General features: G+C 37.0%; 2 protein-coding genes across 3 annotated transcripts in view; one reads left to right on the forward strand and one right to left on the reverse strand.

The window, feature by feature from the left end:
- Window positions 1–24,042, forward strand: part of LOC105195869 — an 88,922-nt gene that overhangs the window by 14,067 nt on the left and 50,813 nt on the right. The window lies entirely within an intron of this gene.
- Window positions 50–24,008, reverse strand: LOC105195863 (pleckstrin homology-like domain family B member 1). 2 transcript variants are annotated; one of them, XM_011161481.3, is made up of 13 exons: window positions 23,670–24,008; window positions 16,230–16,379; window positions 12,566–12,739; window positions 11,021–12,233; window positions 9,896–10,829; window positions 8,602–8,975; window positions 8,381–8,531; window positions 7,920–8,145; window positions 7,671–7,836; window positions 4,318–4,447; window positions 1,321–1,506; window positions 825–1,082; window positions 50–751 (listed from the first exon to the last, which is right to left on the reverse strand). In XM_011161481.3, exons 2-13 carry the CDS (start codon window positions 16,375–16,377, stop codon window positions 563–565), a joined length of 4,149 nt encoding a protein of 1,382 aa, XP_011159783.1. In that variant the 5' UTR covers window positions 16,378–16,379; window positions 23,670–24,008; the 3' UTR covers window positions 50–562. The 2 variants fall into 2 exon arrangements, with proteins under 2 accessions (XP_011159783.1, XP_039307997.1); XM_039452063.1 differs by lacking the exons at window positions 16,230–16,379; window positions 23,670–24,008 and adding an exon at window positions 13,432–14,244.

Consider the following 24,042-nt stretch of genomic DNA (forward strand, 5'->3'; position numbering starts at 1 on the left):
TCAAAAAAAGAAACCGAAAAGATCGAAAGTACTAGCAAAACTACAAAAAGTAGTTTGAATTTATCAGTGCATCAATAAAATTGTGTAAAGCTTAATAATTACGTTTAAATTCATAATATTTAATTAAAGTATCTCTTATTTTTGTTATATAAATAGCTTACACATTTTTAATCTACACTTAGCTGCCTCATTTATTTTTTTAACAGCAGCTCAATTCTCGCGCTTGTTCCAATTTTCTGAAGTGATCGTGTTCGTCTCATAAAAATTGATGTACAGAAATGCTTCCCACTAAGGAATATTACTTCTAATATTCGAAAAAAGTTCCTATTACAACGTAAAATCATTAGATGTTTCCAAGACACGTTAAAAAAATAATTATGTTCTAATTCATATCTTACATACTTTTGCACATTATTCATTTGTGTTTTCAATCACAAATTGTTCTGATGTTGGATATAATTTCTCATTATAATTATTAAAAATCAGAAATTACTGTGTTCTCGTCAAGTTAGAAAATTTGATTCTGGTTCCTGGAAATTTGTTTTATAAATATAAGTGTAAATCAAACGCCGTGATCAAACTCGTGATATCCTTCTGCTCCGGTAAACACCACGTCCACCCAAACACGCATAGCTTCCGGGCTGGGTGCCATGAGATGGTACAGTCTAGACGAAGTCTTCACGATGAAGGTGAGGGATGGCTGTGGCGATCGGACGGTGTTCATGTGGTCCACATAGACTTCTTCGATCGACTACGATACATTAATGTCGATTAATTGATATTAGTGTTAAAATTTCTATAATAGAGAAGCTTTCGATATTTACCTGGAAGTAAATTACACCGCGAGCCTTTCTGGATGTATTATCACTGTAGTAAGATAACGTCTTCCGTCTGCGATCAAAAACGAACCATCGCTTGTTCCAATGATGAAATTTCTTGCTCATCTTTGATAAATAACCACTGCAACTTGTTGTGTCGACCGTAACATCGTAGATCAAAGGTAACTGGTGTCCGGCAGTTTCTATGTGATGCCTTAGATCCAGGGACTCCGACTTGATCGGAAGATACCTCGTGAGTGGCCTCTGTAAAATTTGCCATTCGTTGAATTTTGATTTATTAACATCAAAATAATTTGTTGAACAAATTAAAACTTTCTCCATATAAGCATAGAATTGCGATATTAAAAAGGATATTTAAGTTGATGCAATTTCTTCGAGAAAAGCCACGCTTCTTTTCTGAAGCTGCCGTTTATTTTCTTTAGCATATTTTCTTATATGCATTTTTGTAGAAGTAATCAATCAATAAATTTTAGGGAGTTACCTGAAGTTTTGCCTTTTCGCGATGTTTGACAGGTTGCAATGGTCCAAGTGTATCCATTTCGCTGGATGTCTGTGAAAGGGGACGACTTCCATTTCCGTCAATAATTCCGCCACTACTACCGCCACCACCGCCACTATTGTCGCTAAGTCTCTCACCTTCCATCGATGTTCTTCTGTCGTCTCTCATCTGGAAATAATTTATGAATTTTTTTTTGTTTCGTTATTCCGTTTTAGCAACTTTCAACAGTATCTAAAAAAATATTTGCAATTTTCAAAATTAAACAAAAAAAATTTGAAAAAGATATATTTAATTTTTTATTAATAATATTTGTTAAAGCCGATATATTTTTCCAGCATTAAGTTTTCTCGCGTACATGTCTGCAAATTTCACGTTTTCGTTTGATGTGCCGTTTTTTTGTTTTGCTTTTTACGTAACTTATCCACATAAGTGACATCGTCCTACACACAATGTAAAAGTTTATATAATTTTACGAAGATGGCAACGAATATGCCAAGATGACGTTTCGTTTACACAGATCCGTACAAACGACGGAGAAAGACTGACGCTGGTGACTCGGTGGTCCAGCAATATAATTCCCGCTGTAAAATGTAAGTCTTCGGACTCCCACACACTCGCCAGATGCCGTGAGCAACAAAATTCGCCCGCGCAATAAGTTTCGATTATTCACTCATAAAACGTTATACCACATGTATTGAGTGACACACATTGTTTAAACGTATATTAAAAAATGATTTGCTGTCTATAAAATATAATCCTCGCTGTAATTGCAATTGGATTACATTGGATATAACCGACAAAAATAAACAAAAATCCTTTTTGACAAAATTGATAGATATTAATTAGTGAAGATCAAATTAATTAAATTTTTATTACGAAAAAGATTATCATTATTTTTTAAATAATTGCGTCAATATTATTATTCTATAATATTGGAGTTTAAAATTTTTGTTAGTAGTTGTTGAGTGGTTCAGGCGAGATGAGAGATTCCGTCAGCTCGGCAAACGCGGTGACTCATCACAAATACTAATTTACTGCGGACATTTCACTTCGACTTAACTCAATGCTAAGTAAAGTGACAGGAATGCAAGGAGTTATATATGAATGTTTTTCTTTGAAGAAATAAAACTTATAACTATACCGTGAGACGAGCATATGAACACGCGTTGAAAAATTTATTGGCAAAATTTCTTATTGTTTTTAACTAAAAGTTTAAATGTCCATTTGGTTAAACCCTTGGAAAATAGTCGCGAAAAGTTTATCGTGCGTCTATAAATATGTCTAATAAGAAGGAGGTCAAAGGAGTTGCAAAAGAGACTTATGAATTTGATGACATCAATTCTTGCCGTCATAAATTAGCCCTGTAGGCTTAATAGTCAAGTCTTTACAAAAGCACATTTATCGAAGTACAAGCTACTCTCTGAATGCCGTCCAACCCGCGGCATATTCGCGGCTATCGAGGCTCGGATGCACATGCCTTCTGGGAAAAACACGTGTGCAATGACGAAAACTTGCTCCAGAATGTAAATGGATATATTTGCGAAATGTTAGTGCTGAAAAGTGTACGTTTCCGACGCGACGGTGAGCCAAAATGCTACGCGGACTTCCGGCGGCAACAAATGCGTTGTTTTCCAATGCCTATATTTAACAGACAAAGCAGATCAATGAGTGCAGTGTTCAGTGATATTTATTATGATTGGTTTCTACACTTAGATCCGAATATACTTGGCAAAAACTGAGAAGACAAGAACCGGTCATAAAAAAGGTTGAGCGTTTACTGATCTGTTTTATCTGCTGAACGTAGGCAATGTACACGAAAGTATACTCTTACGACGATCTTTTTCAGCTGTCAAAACATTTATATGAAAACACGAAGGCAACAGAAAATCGCGTATACTGCAAAGTTTAACACAGCTCATTATGCATACCTATACCGCGAGGTTTAACACAGCTGGCACACAGTAAATTTATTATAAAATATTTGTTTACGTTGTGCCTAATGACTCAAGTTATTTTCTAAGTATCTCAAATATTAACTACATTCCTTTCGAGTACTTCTGTTGATTCATATTTCTCGTTGATTCATTTTCTCGAACTGCCCTGTATAAGTGTTCGCCCACAGAATTGCTTGGAGACGTAACACGGCTATTCTTTGCATTCGGCTGGCACGAGAGTGAAGTTTTTTTTTGGGATTACGCCGAGATAAATACAATAAATAGTAACATAATATTCTTTTACTATAAAGAATAAAATATATAAATATCATCAACGTCACTGAGCATGAAATAAGAAAGCCAAAATTGAAAAACAGAAAGAAAGAGGAAAAAAATAAAAGATGAAAAGTAAAACTAGAGAGAAAGAAAGAGAAAGAGATATTGTTAAAAATTATTTATATTATATTATTTTCGTTATGTAATCTCCCAAGAACATACCCAGTAATTGAAGGACCGCTCAAGAACTCCACATTAGAAATGCAAATTTCATATTTTCACAAAATTATGTACTTATGTAAAATTTTTTTTTTACATAATGAGAAAGAGATCAATAATGCGCGGTTTTCACCCAATAAGTACATCCGCGACACAAATGCGTCTCGCAGTAAGAGAAATCCCACTTGCGTGAACACTGAAAAATTTTAGGAGCGCGGACTTGTCGAGGAACATTTCTTTGAACAGGTGTGCGATAAAATCCACGAGCAGAAATAGACTGGAAGATAGAGTCTCGCTTACTCGACGTAGCATAGTATAAGTACTAAGTATACTCTTAGTATACGTATGTGTGTGTGTGTCCGTGTTTTAGTGGCATTTGATTCAACTAAAATATTTTTGGAAATCAATGCGTATTGAAATAGTAGTTTCTTAGAGAGGGACTGTGTACGTTTAAACATTTCATGAACATTCGCACAGTAGCTTAAAATGAATTGAGACAAAAGTTTGAGATTCGATTTAACATAAAATACGCTTTTTACATTGTACTCACATTGTCATTTTGGAGTAAACTGTAAGAATTATTGGACGGTCCTGGACTGGGTGAAGTAAGTTCCGAAAGTTTGCTAGGGGATAATTTTTCGCTGGCTCCACCTTCCGCACCGTCGGTGCTTCCGCTACCACTGGAAAAGCAAATTGATAATAATTAATTACAATTACGTTGCGCAAGTCTTCATAATTTGTCGAACATGGTAGAACTTTTAGCGAAAGTATAAAAAATGAATTTGTATTTCGCTATTTATTTGTCTTTTGCATTTTTGATAATATTAGTTAATTTATTTTATCAAAATTAAAATAATAATTGATTTAATGAATTAATATTAAAAATGTTTGCTGAAAAAATAGTTTGATAATAATAATAATCAAGCCTAGATGATAGTTACTAAACTTTGGTGAAATAATTTCAATAAAATGTTTAATTAATATAACCAAATATTTAGTAATATTTAATAACCATTTGGTAATCGTTTAGTAATCAATTGATCATTATTACTGTGGCGATTATTAATACAATTATTAAGTATTATTAAATATTTGATTATATGAATGAAACATTTAATTGGAATTATTTCACCAAAGCTTGATTATTATTACTAAACTCTTTTTTTTAGTGTACCCTAAATACGAGTATAAAAATATATGAAATTATGAATAATCCAACTGCTAATTCTTGTGATTTCGCGTAATATCACAACTCCTTCGATATCGTCGAATCGTGTTTACTCTTTATTTATATATGAAATTTCTCGCTGACACATTTAGTGAGCGCTATTATTAACTGGAGCGTAAAGCACTGAATGTCGTGAATTTTATTGCACGTCCTCGTGGAAGAAACGCGTTGCACTTTGAAAATCACGATCCTAGCTCCTGAGCATCGCGAAACTGAGGAGAGGACGAGGTCTATGGTCGACTATAGCGCGAAAGGCAGGTATTATTAAAACCTAACAAGTACAAAGCGACTCGGTAGACCGGTTCGACGATACCACCGGCATAGCATTTAATTCTTCTACAATGTTAAATGCGGCGCGAACGATACCCGAACATTCCGATCTCGTTGCCATGCCAGCCTCGGCCTTGGTTGGCTAGAAACAGTCCCTTGTTCCCGATAATTGACCTCTGATTCTAATAATCCGTTTCTATAATTTTATAATTTTTTTCATATCTTCTTTCATTCACCATAACCATTCCAAAGCGAAACAAAGCTTCATGCAATGTGTGCATTGCATGCATGTTGCAATTGTACGATACACGTGCAGTGTTATAATCCAAATGATTTAATTCGCCTAAAGACAATTCTACTTAAAAATTTATCTTGTATGATCTTGTTACATTGAATGAAGCGTTATGATGATTGAGTATATATAGTTTGATCATTCAAGAATTTAATATAAAAAAAAAAAAATTTAAAAAACCTAATAGAAATATATTCTTTAACGAACATTTATAATTTGTAACTTTTTTTAGTATAAAATATTAGTAGTTGAATTATTAAATTACTAAATATGATAAAATTCTGATATATTAAAGATTGATAATAAAAAGAAATAAAAATGATAGTAAAAGATATAACCGGGAAAATTTAATTTGACAAAATTTTATAGCACTTTATGATAGATCATCTGAGTTTTTTTACGGTTGCAAGTTGTATGTATAGTATACATAACACATACACATGCACGCGCACACAAATTAACTATTCATCTTGCGAGCTGTGTTTGTATCGTGCACTTGCATTGCGCATTTAAATTTATTATGACGTATTAAGGGTCAAAAGGTGAACGTTTCCTTTTTGCAACGTATCATCTTGTTAGACTTATCACACTCTCGATTCTAACATATATGCGTAACGTACAAATTTATATATATATATATATATATATATATTAATACAATAAAGAATACGATATAAGGAATACGTATTTTATTTTATTTTAATTATTTTTTTACTAAATTGTTATTTTTGGAAAATAATTTATTCCTTTTTTTCTTTTATACTTTGGAGAGTATTAACTGAAATTAAAATTTTTGTTCTCGCGTTAAATTATTCTTTGAAGATTTTAAATCATCTCCTGAATTATCAACTGATATCGTTTCTGAATGAAAAAAAATAGATTTCTTTCAAAAGTCAATGACTCACAAATAACGCTGACGAATATCGCGCGCATGAGTTTCCAAAGGACGATAACAATTGTCGCAAATCCAATCTTTAGTGCAGATGTAACAACGATTACTAGTGAGGAAAGTGATTAGATTGCATCCTGTAACTCTGGCCTCATTCAGCACCATCTCACCCATTTCTCTGGGATTCATTTTGGAGCATTATTGACGATAGCTACCGAATACACATCGTGCGCGCGAGTCGTTATTCGTACTTTATATTTATCACGTTACAATGTTCCGAATATTTCCGCATCTTTCGTCGATTTTTCGTACGTGACACGTTAACGCGAGTAAAACCAAGAAGACATGCAGCTACACGCAGATATCGTATCGCGCGATAACGCCCCGCCTACTTTGCACCACGAGAGAGTGAAGACTCAAGCCGAGTACCGATCAAACCAACACGATGTGCGACCCTCGCACGCGATCAGTAATTGCTCTTAACTGTATCTTGGATATTAACAGTAATACTAATACGTGTGAAGATGAGGTCAATATAATTCTCTATTTCTCTCTGATAAATTTCAAAAAATTCTACCAAACATTTCTGCCGACTTAATTTCCAATTTATTTATATTTTTTACGCTTAATGATAAAAAAGTGACTTTGTCTTTTTAAATAGGGCAAGTACTTTATCATGAAATACTTCAAGTACTTATTTATCTGCGTGTACCATTTTTTTTATTAAAAAACTTGGATTTAATATCAGATAGCAGAGACACTCAAACTACTACACGCTAGTACACACAACGTTCGAAGCGTGTCGATGAGGAAGGTTTCGTAATAAGCTTCAATCAACGATGGAAAGGTCGTTGTGATTAACTGCGATACTGCGCGATAATATACGTATCTCTTATTACACACAGTTCGTGGTACAAATAGCATACATTGATTTTTATATGACATAATAATCGTCCACTCGTAGCGAATTTGTTGTATGTACAAATATATATATTTAGGATACATTTAAGTGTTATTATCGCACATGTTTTATATGTGAGTAAAAATTTTTCGAATCATGTTGATACTATTCGACTATTTATAAAAAATAGATTAAAGAATATAATAATGCTTTTAAATTTTAAATTAATAAAAAAAAGTTTAAAGAGTTATAATAATGACAACGTTCCTTTAAATCATGCGATATATACTGATAAAGTGAATAATTTTTTTCATAAGGCTTACCTTTCTGTTGGTCCAGTGGAATAACTGGAAGATTCTTCGCCAGATTCGACGCTGTTGAAAGACGCACAGTTCATTTTTCTTTCTTCCCATTGTGAACGGACTTCATCCTGCACACGTCTTTTCAATTCTTCGACTCTACGCCTCTCCTCCGAAATTACTTGGCTTCCTGAAAGGATATCAATTTTTATTCTTGTTCGTTATTTTTAGACTAGGTGTATTGCAAAATTTACAGATCGACATAATTCGCACCTTGTTTAGCTAAATGAAGCTGCCGATTTCTCTCGATTTCTTTCAGCGATTCGATCGTTTTTCTTCCTAAGCTACCTTGATTGTTCACGATAGGAGAGTCATTGGTTACTCTAGAGATTCTATCAAAGTCTTCTCTACTCGGGGATCGTTTTTCTTCGGAATATTCAGCAGAGTTTTGGGCGAGATAGCCGAGCTCTTCGTTTATTTCTCGTACTCGATTTCGTGCCTATCATAATCGCAACCGTTAATTAACGAATGTATGACGAATGTAATATCTTAACTCGCGATGTATTAACCCACTAAAACGCAGCATGCAATACGAAATGTTCAATTGTAGCTTGATAATTTTTTGTATTACGTTAGGAAGATATGAGAGTATTTTATTTGTAATCAATTAATCATTGACGCTTCAACTTGCACTTGCGATTTTAGTAGATTAATGTTTTACTTATTTTACTAACTTCTTCCAATCGCTTTAAATGTCCCAATTTCTGTCTCTCCAGACTTCTAGCATCTTTCGTTGCCGTGTTCTTTATCTCGGTTCGCTGTGATTCCAGATGAGTCAGTTGCGACTTTCTACCTTCGATTTTGCTTGTAAGATCACTCAAATATCTGCAATAAACATACATATGACGTATATCTCAAGAAACTTAAATGCACTATGTAGACGATTATAGCGTACCTCTGCAGCTCTTCTCTCGTAGCCAATTTACTCGCTTCTTCTTCAAGATGATGAAACTCCAAATCCTCGAAAGCTTTTCTCTCGCTCTCCAAGACGTCTTGCTGCGCTACTAACTTGTCGGCAATATCCTGCTGCATAATTTCATCCATGCAATTGGCCAGTTGTTCGTCTAATCGAGCGCAAGTTTGTTGTGCCTTTTGAACTCGTTGTTTCGCTTCAGCTTGCAAATTCGAATGAGTCGCATTATCCTCTGCCATTTCTCTCTCCAGTTCGTTTATTCGCATCTGCACCTTTATCTTCTCTCCTTCATCTTGCGTGAGCTTCAGAGATTCCGATTCATACTCCGCGGATAGAAGTGCTTTCTCCAATTCGAGCTGTCAAACAATAAGCAACACACTGATTTTTAATATGATCTTTAATCCATTTGTGCTAGCTTTCTGTATCTAGCTTTATTAAACAATAAAACGTAGCAAGATAATTGCTTACATCGTTTTATTATTTCTTCGTAGAATCTGTGAGAAAAAGATAAACGACACGATGATTATACAATCACTGATTAATCCTCGTGCGAAAATAAATCGAATTTAATTATTTTTGTATAATATTTTGTTCTTAAGAAATTCGATTTTAAATATTCGTTTACAAGTGTATGTGTGTGTCATTTGACTATAATTTTGTGTCTTTCTGTAGATTGTATTTCTACTTGACCTCGAAAGTTTCTAAACATTGACCTGTTTTGTTTTCTGTCTTAACTTTATCCTTGCTAACCTGCTAATTTAATTTAGAAAAATATCACGTTCGATAAAAGTTTCTAAAATCAATTTTTCTTCAAAATTTTGAAAGATCCTTCTATAATTTTAGTTTATTTTTGCATGAGAAGTCAGTCTATTCAGCGTTGTATATCAGTTACTTTTGTATTTTGTATACCAGTCACGCACTGAACATTAAATGAAAACTAACTAGCTAGACATGAAAATCTATACTAGAAAAGAACCTGCAGGAAGAGATACGAGAGTGTACTTAAATGTTGATTCAAGAAATGGTGTTTAAACGTAGATAACGAAAATTGTTTAGAGTTTGTCATTAATAATTTTATTATTAATTGTAAATCTAGGTGTTATTATCTAATGGAACGAATACTTACAATTAGATGTCTTAGTATTCCACATGCCCAGAAAGGGATAAAGAAAACAAATAAATAACTTATTTAATATACGCGTAATTTAAGATAACCGTGACGTAAAACTAATGAACCTATCTATTCGATCTTGCTTAAGAGAATGAAAAAAATTACCTCTCTGTTGACTTCTTCCTCTTGAATCTCAATTTCGGCGACGCTCCTTTTCAAAGCATCCATGTTCCCAAGAATGTGTAACTTCTCGTTCTGCAAAAATTCTATGTATTTCTTCCTGTCTTCCTCTTCCAGCTGTTTCCTCTCTTTGTCGGCTTTCACTTCGTTGGATTTTGTATTATCTATTTCAGAATTATTTCGCTTAGGAGTCACGCAGATTTCTTTTGATTTTGAGAGCATAGATAGCTGCTCGATCGCCTCAAGAAGGTCGTCGTTCGATATGGCCAACTTGTTTTCTATCATCTCGTACGAGTTCGACAACTGACTGTTTTTCTTTGGCATGGAATGATTCTGATTGTTATTCCGCGTCGTCGGAGATAACGCGATGTTTTCGTAAATACTGGTGTTCCCATTTTGTGTTGCTTGTTGTGGTTCGATTTTCGTTCCGTTCAGTCGAATCGTTCCGTACGTGGACGGTGAACCTTTGGTATCATCAACCTTTCCGTAATTTCCTGTCTTATCGATGTAGCTGCCGCTTTTTTTAGTATTATTGCCGATATTAACGTTTTCGTAATTGCCATTACGAGAAATCGAATCTGAGAAGCTGCAGTTGCCATTCGTATTGTGAACATTAGAGTACTTCGCCGATTGATTATTACTCGGTGGAGTTGCATGTGGTGATCCTGCAGGAACGTCACACGAATGATTTTCAACTTGAGCAGATTGATCCTTACGACCGACAGGCGAATTGCCATTTTGGAAAGTAATTTTAGAATTTTGCACGGATATGTTCTCGTATGACGAAGTACTTCCCCAACTTGTTTGCTTGCCAGTATCGAAAGAGAAATGCGGTTGATTTTTCGACGGGCTCTTTGGACTGTCGAAAGAAGTATAGCCGGGTCTCTTTTCACGCGGGAGAGATCCGTTTGTTATAATCCTACAAAATACATTGTTACGTAATATACTCTGTGTCTTCTCTACAAGTAAATGACTTAGAAGAAATATTTGATATTTAATAATACGAGATAAATTTCTACAATATTTTTGTTTTCATCTTTTGTATAAAACGACAAGGATCATTAGAAATATATTAATTAAAATAAAATTGAGATAAAATGCGATAGTTACCGATTGGGCTGCCTCGGCTTTTCGACGGTACTTTGTCTTTCGTATTCAGCACACATTGCCAAGATTTCTTCGAGCCTCATTTTCTCTTGCCTCTCGACCTCTTGCTCCCGCAACCTCTCTTCCTGCGCTTGTTTCCGCTTGGTCTCCGCCTCCCTGCGTTTATTCTCCGCGTCTGCTTGCCTTTCTCGCAGTTCTTCGAGGGAGCAATTGCTGCCGACACTTGGGGTAGGACTCTTGACCCTCGCATAAACTCTCTTTTGCTCGCTATATCTCGGATTTCTATTGAATGCCGGGCTTGGTGGAAGAATTCGCTTAACGTTTGGATTCGAGCCGAAACCTTGAGCGGTAGATGGCCTCAAGATTCCGACGTTAGCATCTCCGCTGGTATTGGCGTTACAGATACTCGGATTCGATCCATATTTCTCCAACTGCAGAAACTCCGTGGTAGTCGTTTTCGTGACGATAAGACTTTGACTCATATCGAAGTCCCTGTCTACGAGAGGGTCGAGATCGTTCGAGCTCTGGCAAGTCATACTTTGAGACATCAGGTCGTCACTTCGAGCACTGACGATCTTTGAAGACGTCATTCCAAAAGACGGCGATCGTGCGTTTTTGCTGTTGTTTTCGTAGTACGGCTGGCATGTTTTTAAATGTGTTTCCGCCGTGTACATCCTAATCTGATTGTGATTCTGACATTGCAAATTGACTGCATTCGATCGAGTTGGCGTACTGAGACGTGGGTCTGATCGTTGACGAGCCTCGTCGTGATAACCAATCGAATTCTGCGATGTCGAGTCAACGTTACCGTTCACGGTAAAACCGTTTGTCGGAGATTTCGACAAGGATACCAAGCTCGACGATCTCGAATGACCGAGGATTTGGTCGGCTGGTACATTCGTCGTGACAGCACCAGCGGGAAAAACCTTCGGTGAAACGTAATTGGTTTTATTTTGCTTCGATAGCATTTCGAACTTAGTCAGTTTGCTCAAAAAACCCATTTCGTCGTCAGAGCAAGAGTTCCTGGGAGATTTCCGCGGTGCAACCGGTGGCTTTCGCTCTAAGTGATGATTCTCCTGCGACTGACCGTCAGGAAGAGCAAAACTTATCGGCGCCATTGAGATTCTCGAGTGAGGAAAGACAGATCGTAGGTGTTTAGCCTCGGCTGGATGATTAAAACGCATGTAATTCGATCGGCCTATTGATAGCATGCAACCTGAAACATTTATTGTCCTTTTTTTATATTTTTTTTACTAATTACGATAAATTTAAATATTCGTAAATTTGTAATTATCTATAAAAAAATATACTTTTTATCTAGCTTTTTATTGAACTTAACCAATGGAATTTTAATTCGATAAATAAAAAAAAATATTATTTCTACTCTTCACGTAATAACATTGCATCAAAAATAATATTTTATAATTCGTTTAAAATCGAATTATCATTTTTGCCAGTACGAAGGACCTTCTCTTTGTTACTCGACTATCTTTTTAGGATGTCTGCGTACCAGTCACGGTCATTCGTATTTAGGCCAAGGTCGCTTACCTTGCGCAAGTCTCACTGGTGAATTTATCGATACACCATCAACAAACGTACTGCCATTTACGGGGTACAAAGTGACCACGCCATTATTGTTCTCGATAGCACAATGCACGGGTTCGACGCCGGTACCGGCCACCAAAATGTCCGCATCTCGGTTTGATCCAAGCGTGATCTTACCTGTTTGGGCAACGAAAAAAAGAAAAGAGTAAATTTATTTTTCGAATGCAATCACGGGAGGCGAGAAATGTTCAATCTTTCATTTTAAATTCGATGATAAGTCGTTCACTTCTGAGAAACAGTTTATTATTTTTCGTAAAGATGCGCAAGTTAAAAAAAAAACGAGGCGAAGATCAGGAAGCGTGACTAAGTATCGCTTGCGCGTGTCTTACGGTTGAATGGAAACCAGGCGAGCGCGTAGGCATTCCGATCGAAATTCTCGCGGGCTTAGTAACGCACTTTTCAACGTAATGTGAGTTACATTTATTTTCGTAGCGGTTCCCACGAGTATCAGTATAAAAATATCGAAGATAATCGGATTCCCGAGCTTATCCGCGGAACCTTTTCACGGAAGCTCCGATTTCGAAGGGCGCTTGGAACTCGAGTTTACAATATTAATTTGAGCCTTCTGGGAATGTCAACGACCTGGCGGTCGCGACGAGGTTGGCCGGATGTACTCTTCGTCAGAAGTGTGCATGCTGTATAAGTATGGAAGTGCGAAATTGAAGCAAAAAACGTATTAAACTAAAATACACTTCGATTTAAACGTAGAGGTTTTACACTCTTAAAATTCACTGAATGTTTGTCAAACTGCATAATATTCACGACTATCTGAAGGTATGCTCTAATAATAATAGACAGTAAATGCGTACGGAGAGCGGACAGGATTTTTCACAGCCGTGTAAAATTGATTCTCGATAGATCGATGAACAGCTTGCACTAGTTTCCGTAAAATAATTCTAGATGTATTCCGTTCTGCGCGACGCGGGTAAATCGTGGTGCATTCTACGAAGGACTGCAGTTATATTTAGTTTTAGCGCGGTCGTACACTCTCTCGTTGCATTTTCGGTCTTTTTGGAAATGTGTTGGCCGCGATGTGGGGAATATATAAGTGTTCCCCAGTACCTAGTCGCATAATTTAAGCGACGGGATGATCTCATTTTTTCTGCCACGAACATGTTCGGGGTGAATCAGAAGATGTTCAGCATTCGCAAGATTATGCGACTCATATCAATTCATGCGTTACTTAAATTAAAGATATTTATTCCTGGAATGCTTATTTGTCAGTCGCTGCTATCAATTATCATGCTCAATCGACTTAAAATATAACTTTTCATCGACGTGGAATTTATTTAAATTATATAGTCCCAAATTAATAGCTACAAAGAGATTTCAAAGTTTGAATTTTGCTACGGAAGCGCATTGTCTTGTTCGGAGAAAGTTCCTCGTGATTTCAAAACAAAACACGATTATAAATTCCAAGGAGATGCGTTGTTCCGACACGTATGTGCGCAAGCAAGCCGGTAAACAGACTGACAGGTGTACAGAGGAAAAAAGTAAAGACTGTGACGTTAGCGCCCCATTTTCAGAATTTTGTTATAATTGATAGAATTCTGGCTCTCGCCCAAATAGTTCTAGACTTTCTATATTGCAAAAAGTAAGTCTCGCAATTAACCTAGTACACGATAAAAATGAAAATTTTTATTGATTTTTTTATCTCTCGATTGGAAATTTTCTAAATATCCATGCATGAAGAATTTTAGTTTATTATTCTAGTCAGAGTTGGGTAGTAACTAGTTCTAAAGTTTAAAGTTAAATAATAAAGTAACAAATTTAATATTGTAACTTTTATTTTAACTTAATGTTAAGCGATTTAATTTTTATCTTTAGCTAATTATTTTTAAAACACAAACTTAAATTTATTAACTTTCTTCCGTTAAAAAATTGTTTATGTAAAAAAAAAAATTGTACATAAAATTATGTATTCACGAAAAACAATATTTCTTTGTTATTTCATATAAACTTAATTTACAAATAAAATATTAAGAATTTATTTAATCTATAATTGTTTGAATAATTTAACTTTAAAAACTTACAAATTTTTAATTTAATATGAATAATGTTTTTCAAAATTAACTTTTAATTTAAGTTAATTTAATCTTAACATGTCTTTTAATTGAGTTAGCTGTTTGTTCAACTTTTAATGTTTAATTAAATTAATTTTATGGGTAATTAACTTTTTAATTTAATTTAATTAAAACAATGTATTAATTTACTCAACCCTGATTCTAGTGTTTTGTAAATTAAATTCTAGTGGTTCTATTGGACTTGCAGATTAATGAGAAAAGTTTATTTTCCACTGGAGTTGCATTACTCGGTTGTCGTAGCGAACGGAAGATAACTTCCTGTCAATCAATTTCATCCTACACGTCCTATCTTCGTACAAGTGTTACACAGGTATATGTATCCGCCCCAGGTGGCTTTATTCACGGTAAATCCACCACTGTGTGGACTTACATTGTTTTCTGTTCTGTATTCTCCTCTCGCGATTATTTTATTCATTTATTCCTCTATAAAACTCGTTCTTGAAGATTTTCTTGAATAATTTAAAAATTATTTAGGGCACTGTACGAATTTTGATTCACGTCATTATTTTACGCTCGGCTGCGTGACGCATCGACTATATTTAAGGCACTCTAAAATATACAAACAGTAAGCAGTACACAAACTGCCAAATTCTTGTAATCGGCTACATCCCAGAATCCTATATATTTTTCTTTCATGTTCCGAGTTAGCGGTAACTTAATTCTGTTATAATTTGCCTGTGCGTTTGTTTGATCTGTTCGCCGTTTTACGAACCGCGATATCATTTTAGTTTTATTACTATCGTTTGTTCTTATATAAAACAGAAATACAGATAGGATTTATCAGTCTTCTTAAAACGACCCTGCTTACCAAGAGAACAAATTTTATATATATTTATACTATGCAAGCTTTTTTACGCGTGTACTACGCATGCACATGATACGCGTACATAAAGGCTAAAACCGAGCTCGAAGGATTGTTTAGTTACAGATATTATAGTCTCGATACTTCCTTCCATAGACATTTCAACGTGGTCAGGCGTAACGTCTTTCACTGATAAACGTACATATTTAAAACCGCACAATGAAATAAAGATTTTATTGTCGATACCTTCTCGTCGCACTTTTCTCACAATAACGCACGGACGAAAAGGTATCCCTCGAATTTTCTGTTTCTCGAGTTATTCCACCTACTGCTATAAATAATAGTAACTTCTATCATTAAATCCAATGGCGCCGTAAAGCTTTATCAGTTTGACAACGCCATTCTTGGATTAAAAACATCGGATGAATCACTGATTACGTAGCGCGGTGAGTTTTATCTATTGCCACCATTTAATTTCGTGCGTTTCCACGCAGATGATAGGAAAATATCGCACGAATAGAATAAATTAACTTTATTCGCGCATAATTCTTTTTTTTTCTTTTTCTTTCAAAGATATGCGCCTCCGAACATTTAATACGATTAAATGTAAATGTGCCAGAAGATGATTGATTAATAGCTTCAAATCCAACGCGAAAGGACTCTTTGTCGTTGAAGAAGGAAAGGATGAAATAAACGGTCACATATCGCATTTGTATCTAACCTGCGGGTAGAGGATGCAAAGTCACGGCCGTCGACAGTCGACCGCTTCCCATGGAGACGAGATGCGGTGTTTCCGTTTGCACGCGTAACGCCCGGCCCGCCTCGTGCACCTCGAGACCGGCGGCCGCTATGCTCGCCATGCTCGCCATACCTGCAAGATAAAAGCATTCGTAACAAATGTGTAATAAAGCAGGTGAAGCGGAGAGATTGTTGAGATTGGTAGAAACGTAACGATCTAATTCCATCAGTTCTCTCGCGCAAATACGATCTTATATCGTTTCTCGTTATAGCCAGGCAATCAATGGGCTTTAATAGCCGAGTATATTAACGATTTACACAAACGCGATATTAAAGAAGAAGGAAATGTTTTAATGTACCCTATGTATCTAGAATTTTCACGAGATCACGAAAGAATGCGCAGCGATTTCGCGAAGGATCGAAATAGTTGATAGCTGTGAGAATTTACATGCCCACCGGGGGACACCATTAAAATTACGCTGCCCGATGCCGGACATATACCACCTAGCGGGAAGAAGGTTCACCGAGCCTTATTATTAGCTACAACGAACGACCTCGTCGAAGATTATGGCTATCGTTTCACGAGAGATCGATCCAGATGAGTTCTACGAACGAAGCTTCACATTGGCGGATAAGAATGGGGAGGGCTGCCCAAAAAGAAAAAGCAGGGACGAAAAACCGGTCTTTCCGAGACGGGAAAGGATTTTTCTATCTTCTTCTTTTTTTCTTGCTCCTTGCCCCATCATAAGCTTAGTCTATGCCAGGGGTTCTTAACCTTTTTGCGATCTATTGCATCTTTCGCCGAGATTCATTCGCGCCTGTACCAAGATAAATTCGTTGATCACTCTTATTTTAGTTTTATTTTACACTATTTTACTTTTCTTCATTTAACAGATCCCCCTTTCACTTGAATGTTTTTATGATTAATATATTTGGATAGAAAAAAATTTTTGAAAGTTTTTATCGGGCTGAAAACATATCGCTGCATTTGACGGTATACTTGCATGTTGCGGTTTATAGGGTTGTTCATCTCATGTGAAGGATCTTAACGAGTTGAAACAACTTTAATTAAGCGCATTACGTTAGGCCGTCCCGTTGAACTTTGCTAACGCGTCTGGCCACGAGGAAGTAATGTATCCCATTTGCAATTTCTATATCATGTTGCTTATGCAGTGAAAATGCATAGAGAAGCGCATAGAGAATAAAATAGTATAACATAATAATAAAATTATTTGGCCTCGCAAAATCATGATAATAAAACCATAATAATAAAAAGAATCGTGATAAATAAGTCATGATAATAAAAAGAGAAATCCTTGGAGATAATTTGAAATTTTATAAATTTCTATAAAAATAATTCTTACATTTCTACACTATGAATTAATATTAATTAAAAAATGCAAAGATACTTTTAAAATAGCAAAGAAAAAATCCATTTTAAATTTAAAGAATATTTTCTTTTTACTGATCCCGATAGACATTTTGAAAAGATTATTTGACACATGACTTTCTTCGAAACATTGAAATGTTTTAAAAACGTCATCTCTAAGTCATGGTCAATGTTTATTCGTATTGATGTTGTTACAACGGTAAACATGACGCATTTAAAAACGTTACATGTTGTTAAATGTCATTTTTAAAACATAGTAGTAATGATTTTATGCTTACTGGGTATATATGTGTTGCCTGTAACATTCTATGAAAAGCGATATTTTCACGTAGGAAATTTAGTGATTTACCCTTGCAGGCGAACGACCAAGACTAGTTCATGGCGCTATACAGCCATGCACTGCACCCACAATCTGCTTAAATTACACCTTCTCGGATTTCATCGGCGAGTAATTTAAAGCCAACGATTAAGATGTCGGGTTTCGTTGAATTTCTTAGCTTGAAGCTGAGATCTTTATGAGGAAGCAGGAGTCTTATCATTATCTCTGGGCTGTGCGTGTATACTGGATATCGCGACATCGTCTTCTCTTGCGAATGCTAACGGAGACTGCTGATAGGTCAACGTTGGAAATCTGGTAGGTCATCTGCTTATTGCGCAGCTCAATTTCATCGTCCGAGCGCGAACGAACGCTCTTGGAAATCGTGGTTGGATCGATATTCGCACTGTCTCTCGTGGTTGGAATACCAGACTGGAGCATTGATAAGATATTCGATAATAAACAACGCGCATGCATGCAATGGAATGGGGCGCATCAAATCGATGGTATCCAATACGTTTAACTCACTTTAATTTTAAAGCATTAGCAATCGCGAAAAGAATGCTACGATTCTAGAAGAAGCATTAACATAAACACGTTACAAATTCTACGTGACGCTTAATTAAAACCAGTCAAGGTATCGAAAGTGCAGGTGTATCGTCCTTGCGAGTTCGGTCTCGCGTGACTCTAGTAGCAGTAGACACCTGTCTATATGCAGGTGAATCAATAATTTGTGAAAATATTTGTAGAGAGAAATGTGTAAAAATTAGAAAATATTAAATTAATAATCCAAGATTAATATTCCAGTCCATCAATATTCCAGTTATCTGACCTAAATTTATTTTTAAAAAGCGTTCGATAATAATCAAGATTAAAGAGAAAAGAAAGTTCCTTGGGTGACATAAAATTTCAAGAGTTTCGAATAATTTTCATAAAGATGAACCTGGCAAGTCGAAGATAAACGAGAGCAAATTCCTCGCGATTTTTCAGCTATATACGGTCACCAGCTTATGACAACATTATCGTTTGTAAATACAGTTGGTACTGACGGCCTTGGATACCTCATTTCGTCCGTTTCTCGATGGTAATCTTTTTCTGTCTCGGCAGTTTTTTTCGCATGGATCGAAAATATTTTTTCATATCGCGCACAGCAGTCGTAAACACGTAGCGCAAGATCTTGCGCACTTAACGGTAGAGATATACGAAGGAGGTAAGACACGGCAGGCAAATGGCGAACGCAAATGTTTACCCGCACGCGAGACGATAGCACACAATGATAACGTAGTTTTGATAAAAATGTGCAGTCACGCCTCTCATACAAATTACACCTATGATATCTTAATTTTAGATTAGATTAGAGCCAGTTATAGTTGTTGCGAGGGAAACGCGCGAGGATTTTTCGCGGCAAGGGATGATGTAAGTTAATTGACCGGGCCGCTGCCACCGACATACTTTTTTGGTAGAGCTTGCCTCAATGGGTCAACGGTTTGCTCTCCATTAGCGACAGTTAACGCGTCAGTATAAACGTTTACCGATGACGTCAGTTGCGCCACACGCGGAATGATTTACAAAGATGCCCCGCCATCCGCGACGCCTACAGAGATATGAGTTTTATCTTTATCGGTCGCGAGATGGGTGGACCAACTCTGATACTCGCTTGAAATATTCCTCTATTACACTATCGAAGAAAAATTTAGACTGCAAGATTGGCAGTATCGTGTCAAGTCAGAGAGAGAGAGAGAGAGAGAGAGAGAGAGAGAGAGAGAGAGTTAAAAATGTTGAAGTCATCGCGCGTGTCATAAATTTACTCTCCGATAAATAGAGTCAGCGCGTCTTCTTCTCTCACAACGAAAACGGTCTCGTTTGTAGAGAGTGGCTAGAAAGTCTTGGTACGAATGATTGATAAGTCCGTTACGAAATTCTGAATTGAAAGAACGATATAAAGACGGATTAGACGATTGTCTAGGGGGTTACCCTTTCTTTGAGCTTTGAGCTTCGACGGATGCTGGTTTATTTACAGAAACCGTTTTAGCAGGAAGGAGCACGTTCGTGTCAGGTACCGAGTGTAAGCGCTCCGCGTCCGGCCCTATTCGCTCCGTTCCGTTCTGCCGCATATAGAACATCCGTTGCGGCAACTCGCATATGTGCAAGCTTCGTGCGCGAAGCGTCCCGACGTTCTCATGCGATTTTGTCATGGTATGAAAGATTCAATTTCATGACTAACTCGCCACGTTACGTTCACGGCGCAACTTCGCTGAGGGAATTATGCTCGGGTAGAATTAAGAGAACGGACGAAAATATCACATCGGTGTGTTTGCCGAACTGCATGTGTAGGTGACCGCGTATGTTTCGAAAGACGCAATCGCCGTTTACTGTAAACGGCCATCACCCGATAAGGATCGAACTGTTGGAATTTGTCATTGACGAAGACAGTTTGCCCGTTAGCTTGTCAGCCGCTGTATCGATATAGATGCATACGTAATTGTCTGAATTCGCGGCAATTGAGTCCAACCGATGCAGAATCTGACGCGTGTAACATCTACAGCCGTGATTAACGATTTAAAGGAAAACGATCTAGGACGCGCGAAGTGAGACCCCAGCTAACTCGAAAATATTGCCGATGTAACTGAACGAAGAGATGCATACACACATACGTAATATCATAGCTATCGCGTGACAATCGTTCGTGCGAACGTTTCACGAATCACCAGTTTCGTTCGTCTGGCGGCGACATCTGCCTGGCAACCGCATCTTCCTCTCCGTCTGCTTCTTCAGCTTCATTTTTTACCGTTCCTCTCGTACGCAGATCCTTTGGACAGCTTCCCGTCGAGCTGCATTAACGCCGATGTAGAGCTTATAGATACACGAGGTGTTTATCGAAAACGAAATTGTAGGATAGAAGCGTGGTAGTGAGATAATTATTTATTTGCGTATTCGCTTCGTATGTGATCTTGATGGATTGGCTTAACTAATGCCTGCTGATGTAACAAGCTATTATGTTAATTGCATCCATTCTATTTATTACATGTTATTTTTACACGGAAAACCGCACGATCATTTCTTCGTTTTACAAATACTAATCTTGGAATTAAAAAATTTTTTTTTTATTTTCAGTTATTTCCGCCGCTTTTATCTAAAAAAATAGTACTTCTGATGGGCGCGCGTAGGCTCGTTTTTCACTTTACACCCAAACGAAATTCCCACTCGTTTTCCGAATGACATTACGTAGGCAGATGTAGAATACGGCTTGCACGTGCTTTATAATCGACATCGATTAACGCCGCGCCTCTCGGAAATTTAAATGATACGTATATTAGATCAGTTAGAATTAGATCAGTTAGAATATTAGGTGGAACATGAAAGAGAAATACCGCCTCGTCACGATCCCGAAGGCAGTATTTTATGTTGTTAAGCAGTTAAAGCGAAAGTACTGTAGAAACATAAATCGTAACGAGTGTAATGTATTAAATCATGTGTTTAGGAGGTCTTTATTCTCAAGGTCGATCTACTGGCATTACGAACCTTTTGAAAAACAGTGATGTATGTTTAATGAAGTATAACTGGTTTTCCGAACCGGTATTCGCGACGCTCGCTATATCGATTACATTATCGATTCGTTTTTGTTTGCGTTTCTCGGTTCTTCTATCGCGTTGAAAAATTTCGACGAGAAATTTACGTGTAGCGAATACGGAAAGTTTGCTTTGCATAGTCGCAGCTCGTAAAGAGAAACGGCAACTAAGGGCGGAGAAATCGGCATGACGTAACAACCCGTATGAAGGCAATAGAAATAAATGGCATTAAATTGTTGGGTGGTTCGTTTTTAGAGTTCCACTGGCAGCATGAGGAGAATAAGACGAACTTGAGATCAACATGAGGCTTGCGTATTTATACAGTGTCCAACGACGGCTGCTTTACGTACAACGTAAATTTCTTTTTTACATTATTTTATGTACGGTAAAGCAAAAAATGTAGATACTTCTTGTTTATACGTAAACTCCATAGTTTTCCAAGGTAAACTCGAAAGTTCTGACCAGACCAGCCCCTATAGAAAAATCTGCAAAAGGGAGATTCGCAGAGTAGTCGCGCACTTCGCGATGCATTGTTCGAAATGTTAGGCCTAAAGGGCCGTAGGCCATAGGCAGCTGCTTCATAACGGACAATTCATGGGGAGCAACAATGGACGAGAACGGGTCGTCAAATCGATCCAGGTTTGCGTTTAAGATTATCTGCAAATGAATTTCTTATGACGATTTATTCTGGAGTATTTTATTCTAAAGTATTATATTTTATTAAAGTTGATATTTCTCTTAGAGAAGTGTATTTTCTCATTTCATAAAATTGTATGTTTAGAGATCAATGATTGATTTACAAAACTTCGTGCTTCCTGCTTAGTCTACTGACATGAATCGATTCTGTTTGAGATTTACCCATTTTTCTTATGAATTGTTTGACGATTGGTTCGTAAGATTGACTGAATATAATCCCGAGATTCTCGACGAATACAGGACTATCGCCCATATTCCTCATATCCTGCATATCGGCAAGGTCACGACCTCCACTGAGAATCGTGACTGGATTGCATAGAGCTCTTCGGGTCGTTGCCATCATCACGCCGTCATGCCGCATTTATCGTCCTGCCAGTCTTATTTTTTATTTACGTAATTTACACGTATATTTCAACAATTGTAACATAATTTGTTTTAATAATTTGGAAATCACAAAATAATGGCTCGATTATTTATTATTAATTAATTAGAGAAAAGTCAATTAGATTCCTTTTACAACGATAAAAAAACTCGCGTATCAAAGGGATGATAGCGCGAAAGCTCTCCATAGATCAAAATCCGATTTCTTACACTTCAATATGCATTCCGAGCACAGGACGTAAGACGGTATTCTATTTCACGCTATGTCCGGTTCAGCGTGTCAGCGTCGACCAGAATGCAAGCGAACGGAATGCAAATATCTCCTGTGGACTTTGGTTTTAAAACACGAAGTATGCGCGAACTAGAAAGAATCAGCGAAAATTTATTGAATTTCTTTAATTCTTTATTCTTCAACTCTTTCTTGCCGAATAAGAAAAGTTGTATCTAATGATAGTGCTGACCGGAGTGCGGCCTTGGCCTATCCAACAATCAGAAATTTTTTATTCAAGACGTGATGTCATGTGCACGGGAAACGGAGCGTAATATACATTGCAATGAGCTGATGGCGCTCAAGAAACTTTCTGTTTCCGTACTGCACAGTGCATTCGACATAAATGGAATAAGTAATAGCGCAATTATAAACTTATAATCTTCATATATCTTTGATACATGACTAATCTTCTATGATACAGCTCAGTTAAATTAAGATTCATTTGGAATTTAATGAAAAGTAAGTTTTTACCACTTTCCATCTACGCTGAATCTACGTTTGGTTTGCTAAGATCCATACAAGTTTTAACACGAGATATATAAAACAAGACTATACTTTCGCGCGCTTAAACTTTATCGAGCTAACTCCAAATTCTTCTTAGGATATTACTTTAGCTAACTCCCACACTCCAACACACAAAATATGGACACCGAACTATTCTTTCTGAAGTATCTAGTATGATCAGATTTCCCTTGCATTCAGGTTTCTTTCTTTCGCCGTGATTCACGGAAATTTTACGGTCTCGATCGTTCGTACGGGGCCCACGCCACGAGTGGAAAGGAATTTATCGTGGGACTCACCGACGCGCGACCTGGAAGGGTCCAGCCACGAATTCCAATCTCGGTAAATCGGCGAATGCCCCTCCAGAGGTGGCACTCCGATTTTTTGATCACATCCACCAGGCGCTCGTGAGTGATGCGAGGTAGACTCCGGACCGGCGCTCGCGAACACTCATATTTTCCTCACGTAAATGGAGTACACTCGCGAGATCGGTTTGTCCCTCGTTTGCTCCGTAAATAGAAGTTTTTATTTCTCTCTTTTTTTTTTTCGCGAAATTGACGTCGATTCGACAGACGCGGCGCGTCGCGTCGCGTCGCGTTGCGTCGCGTCACGTGCCGACTTACACTGTCGTGGCAACGAGTGCTCCGCCACTGTGTTCCATAGCAACATCAC

The sequence above is a fragment of the Solenopsis invicta genome, chromosome 7, assembly GCF_016802725.1.
Source record: "Solenopsis invicta isolate M01_SB chromosome 7, UNIL_Sinv_3.0, whole genome shotgun sequence".
Taxonomy (NCBI): domain Eukaryota; kingdom Metazoa; phylum Arthropoda; class Insecta; order Hymenoptera; family Formicidae; genus Solenopsis; species Solenopsis invicta.

What these genes read in the sequence shown, in the direction of transcription:
- LOC105195863 (XM_011161481.3), bottom strand. Translation starts at nt 16,377, where the DNA reads ATGGCGAGCATGGCGAGCATAGCGGCCGCCGGTCTCGAGGTGCACGAG. An exon ending in GCGAAAAGGCAAAACTTCAG is followed by an intron (nt 1,083 to 1,320) that starts GTAACTCCCTAA and finishes CAAATTTTACAG; the next exon opens with AGGCCACTCACGAGGTATCT. An exon ending in GCGGTGTAATTTACTTCCAG is followed by an intron (nt 752 to 824) that starts GTAAATATCGAA and finishes AATGTATCGTAG; the next exon opens with TCGATCGAAGAAGTCTATGT.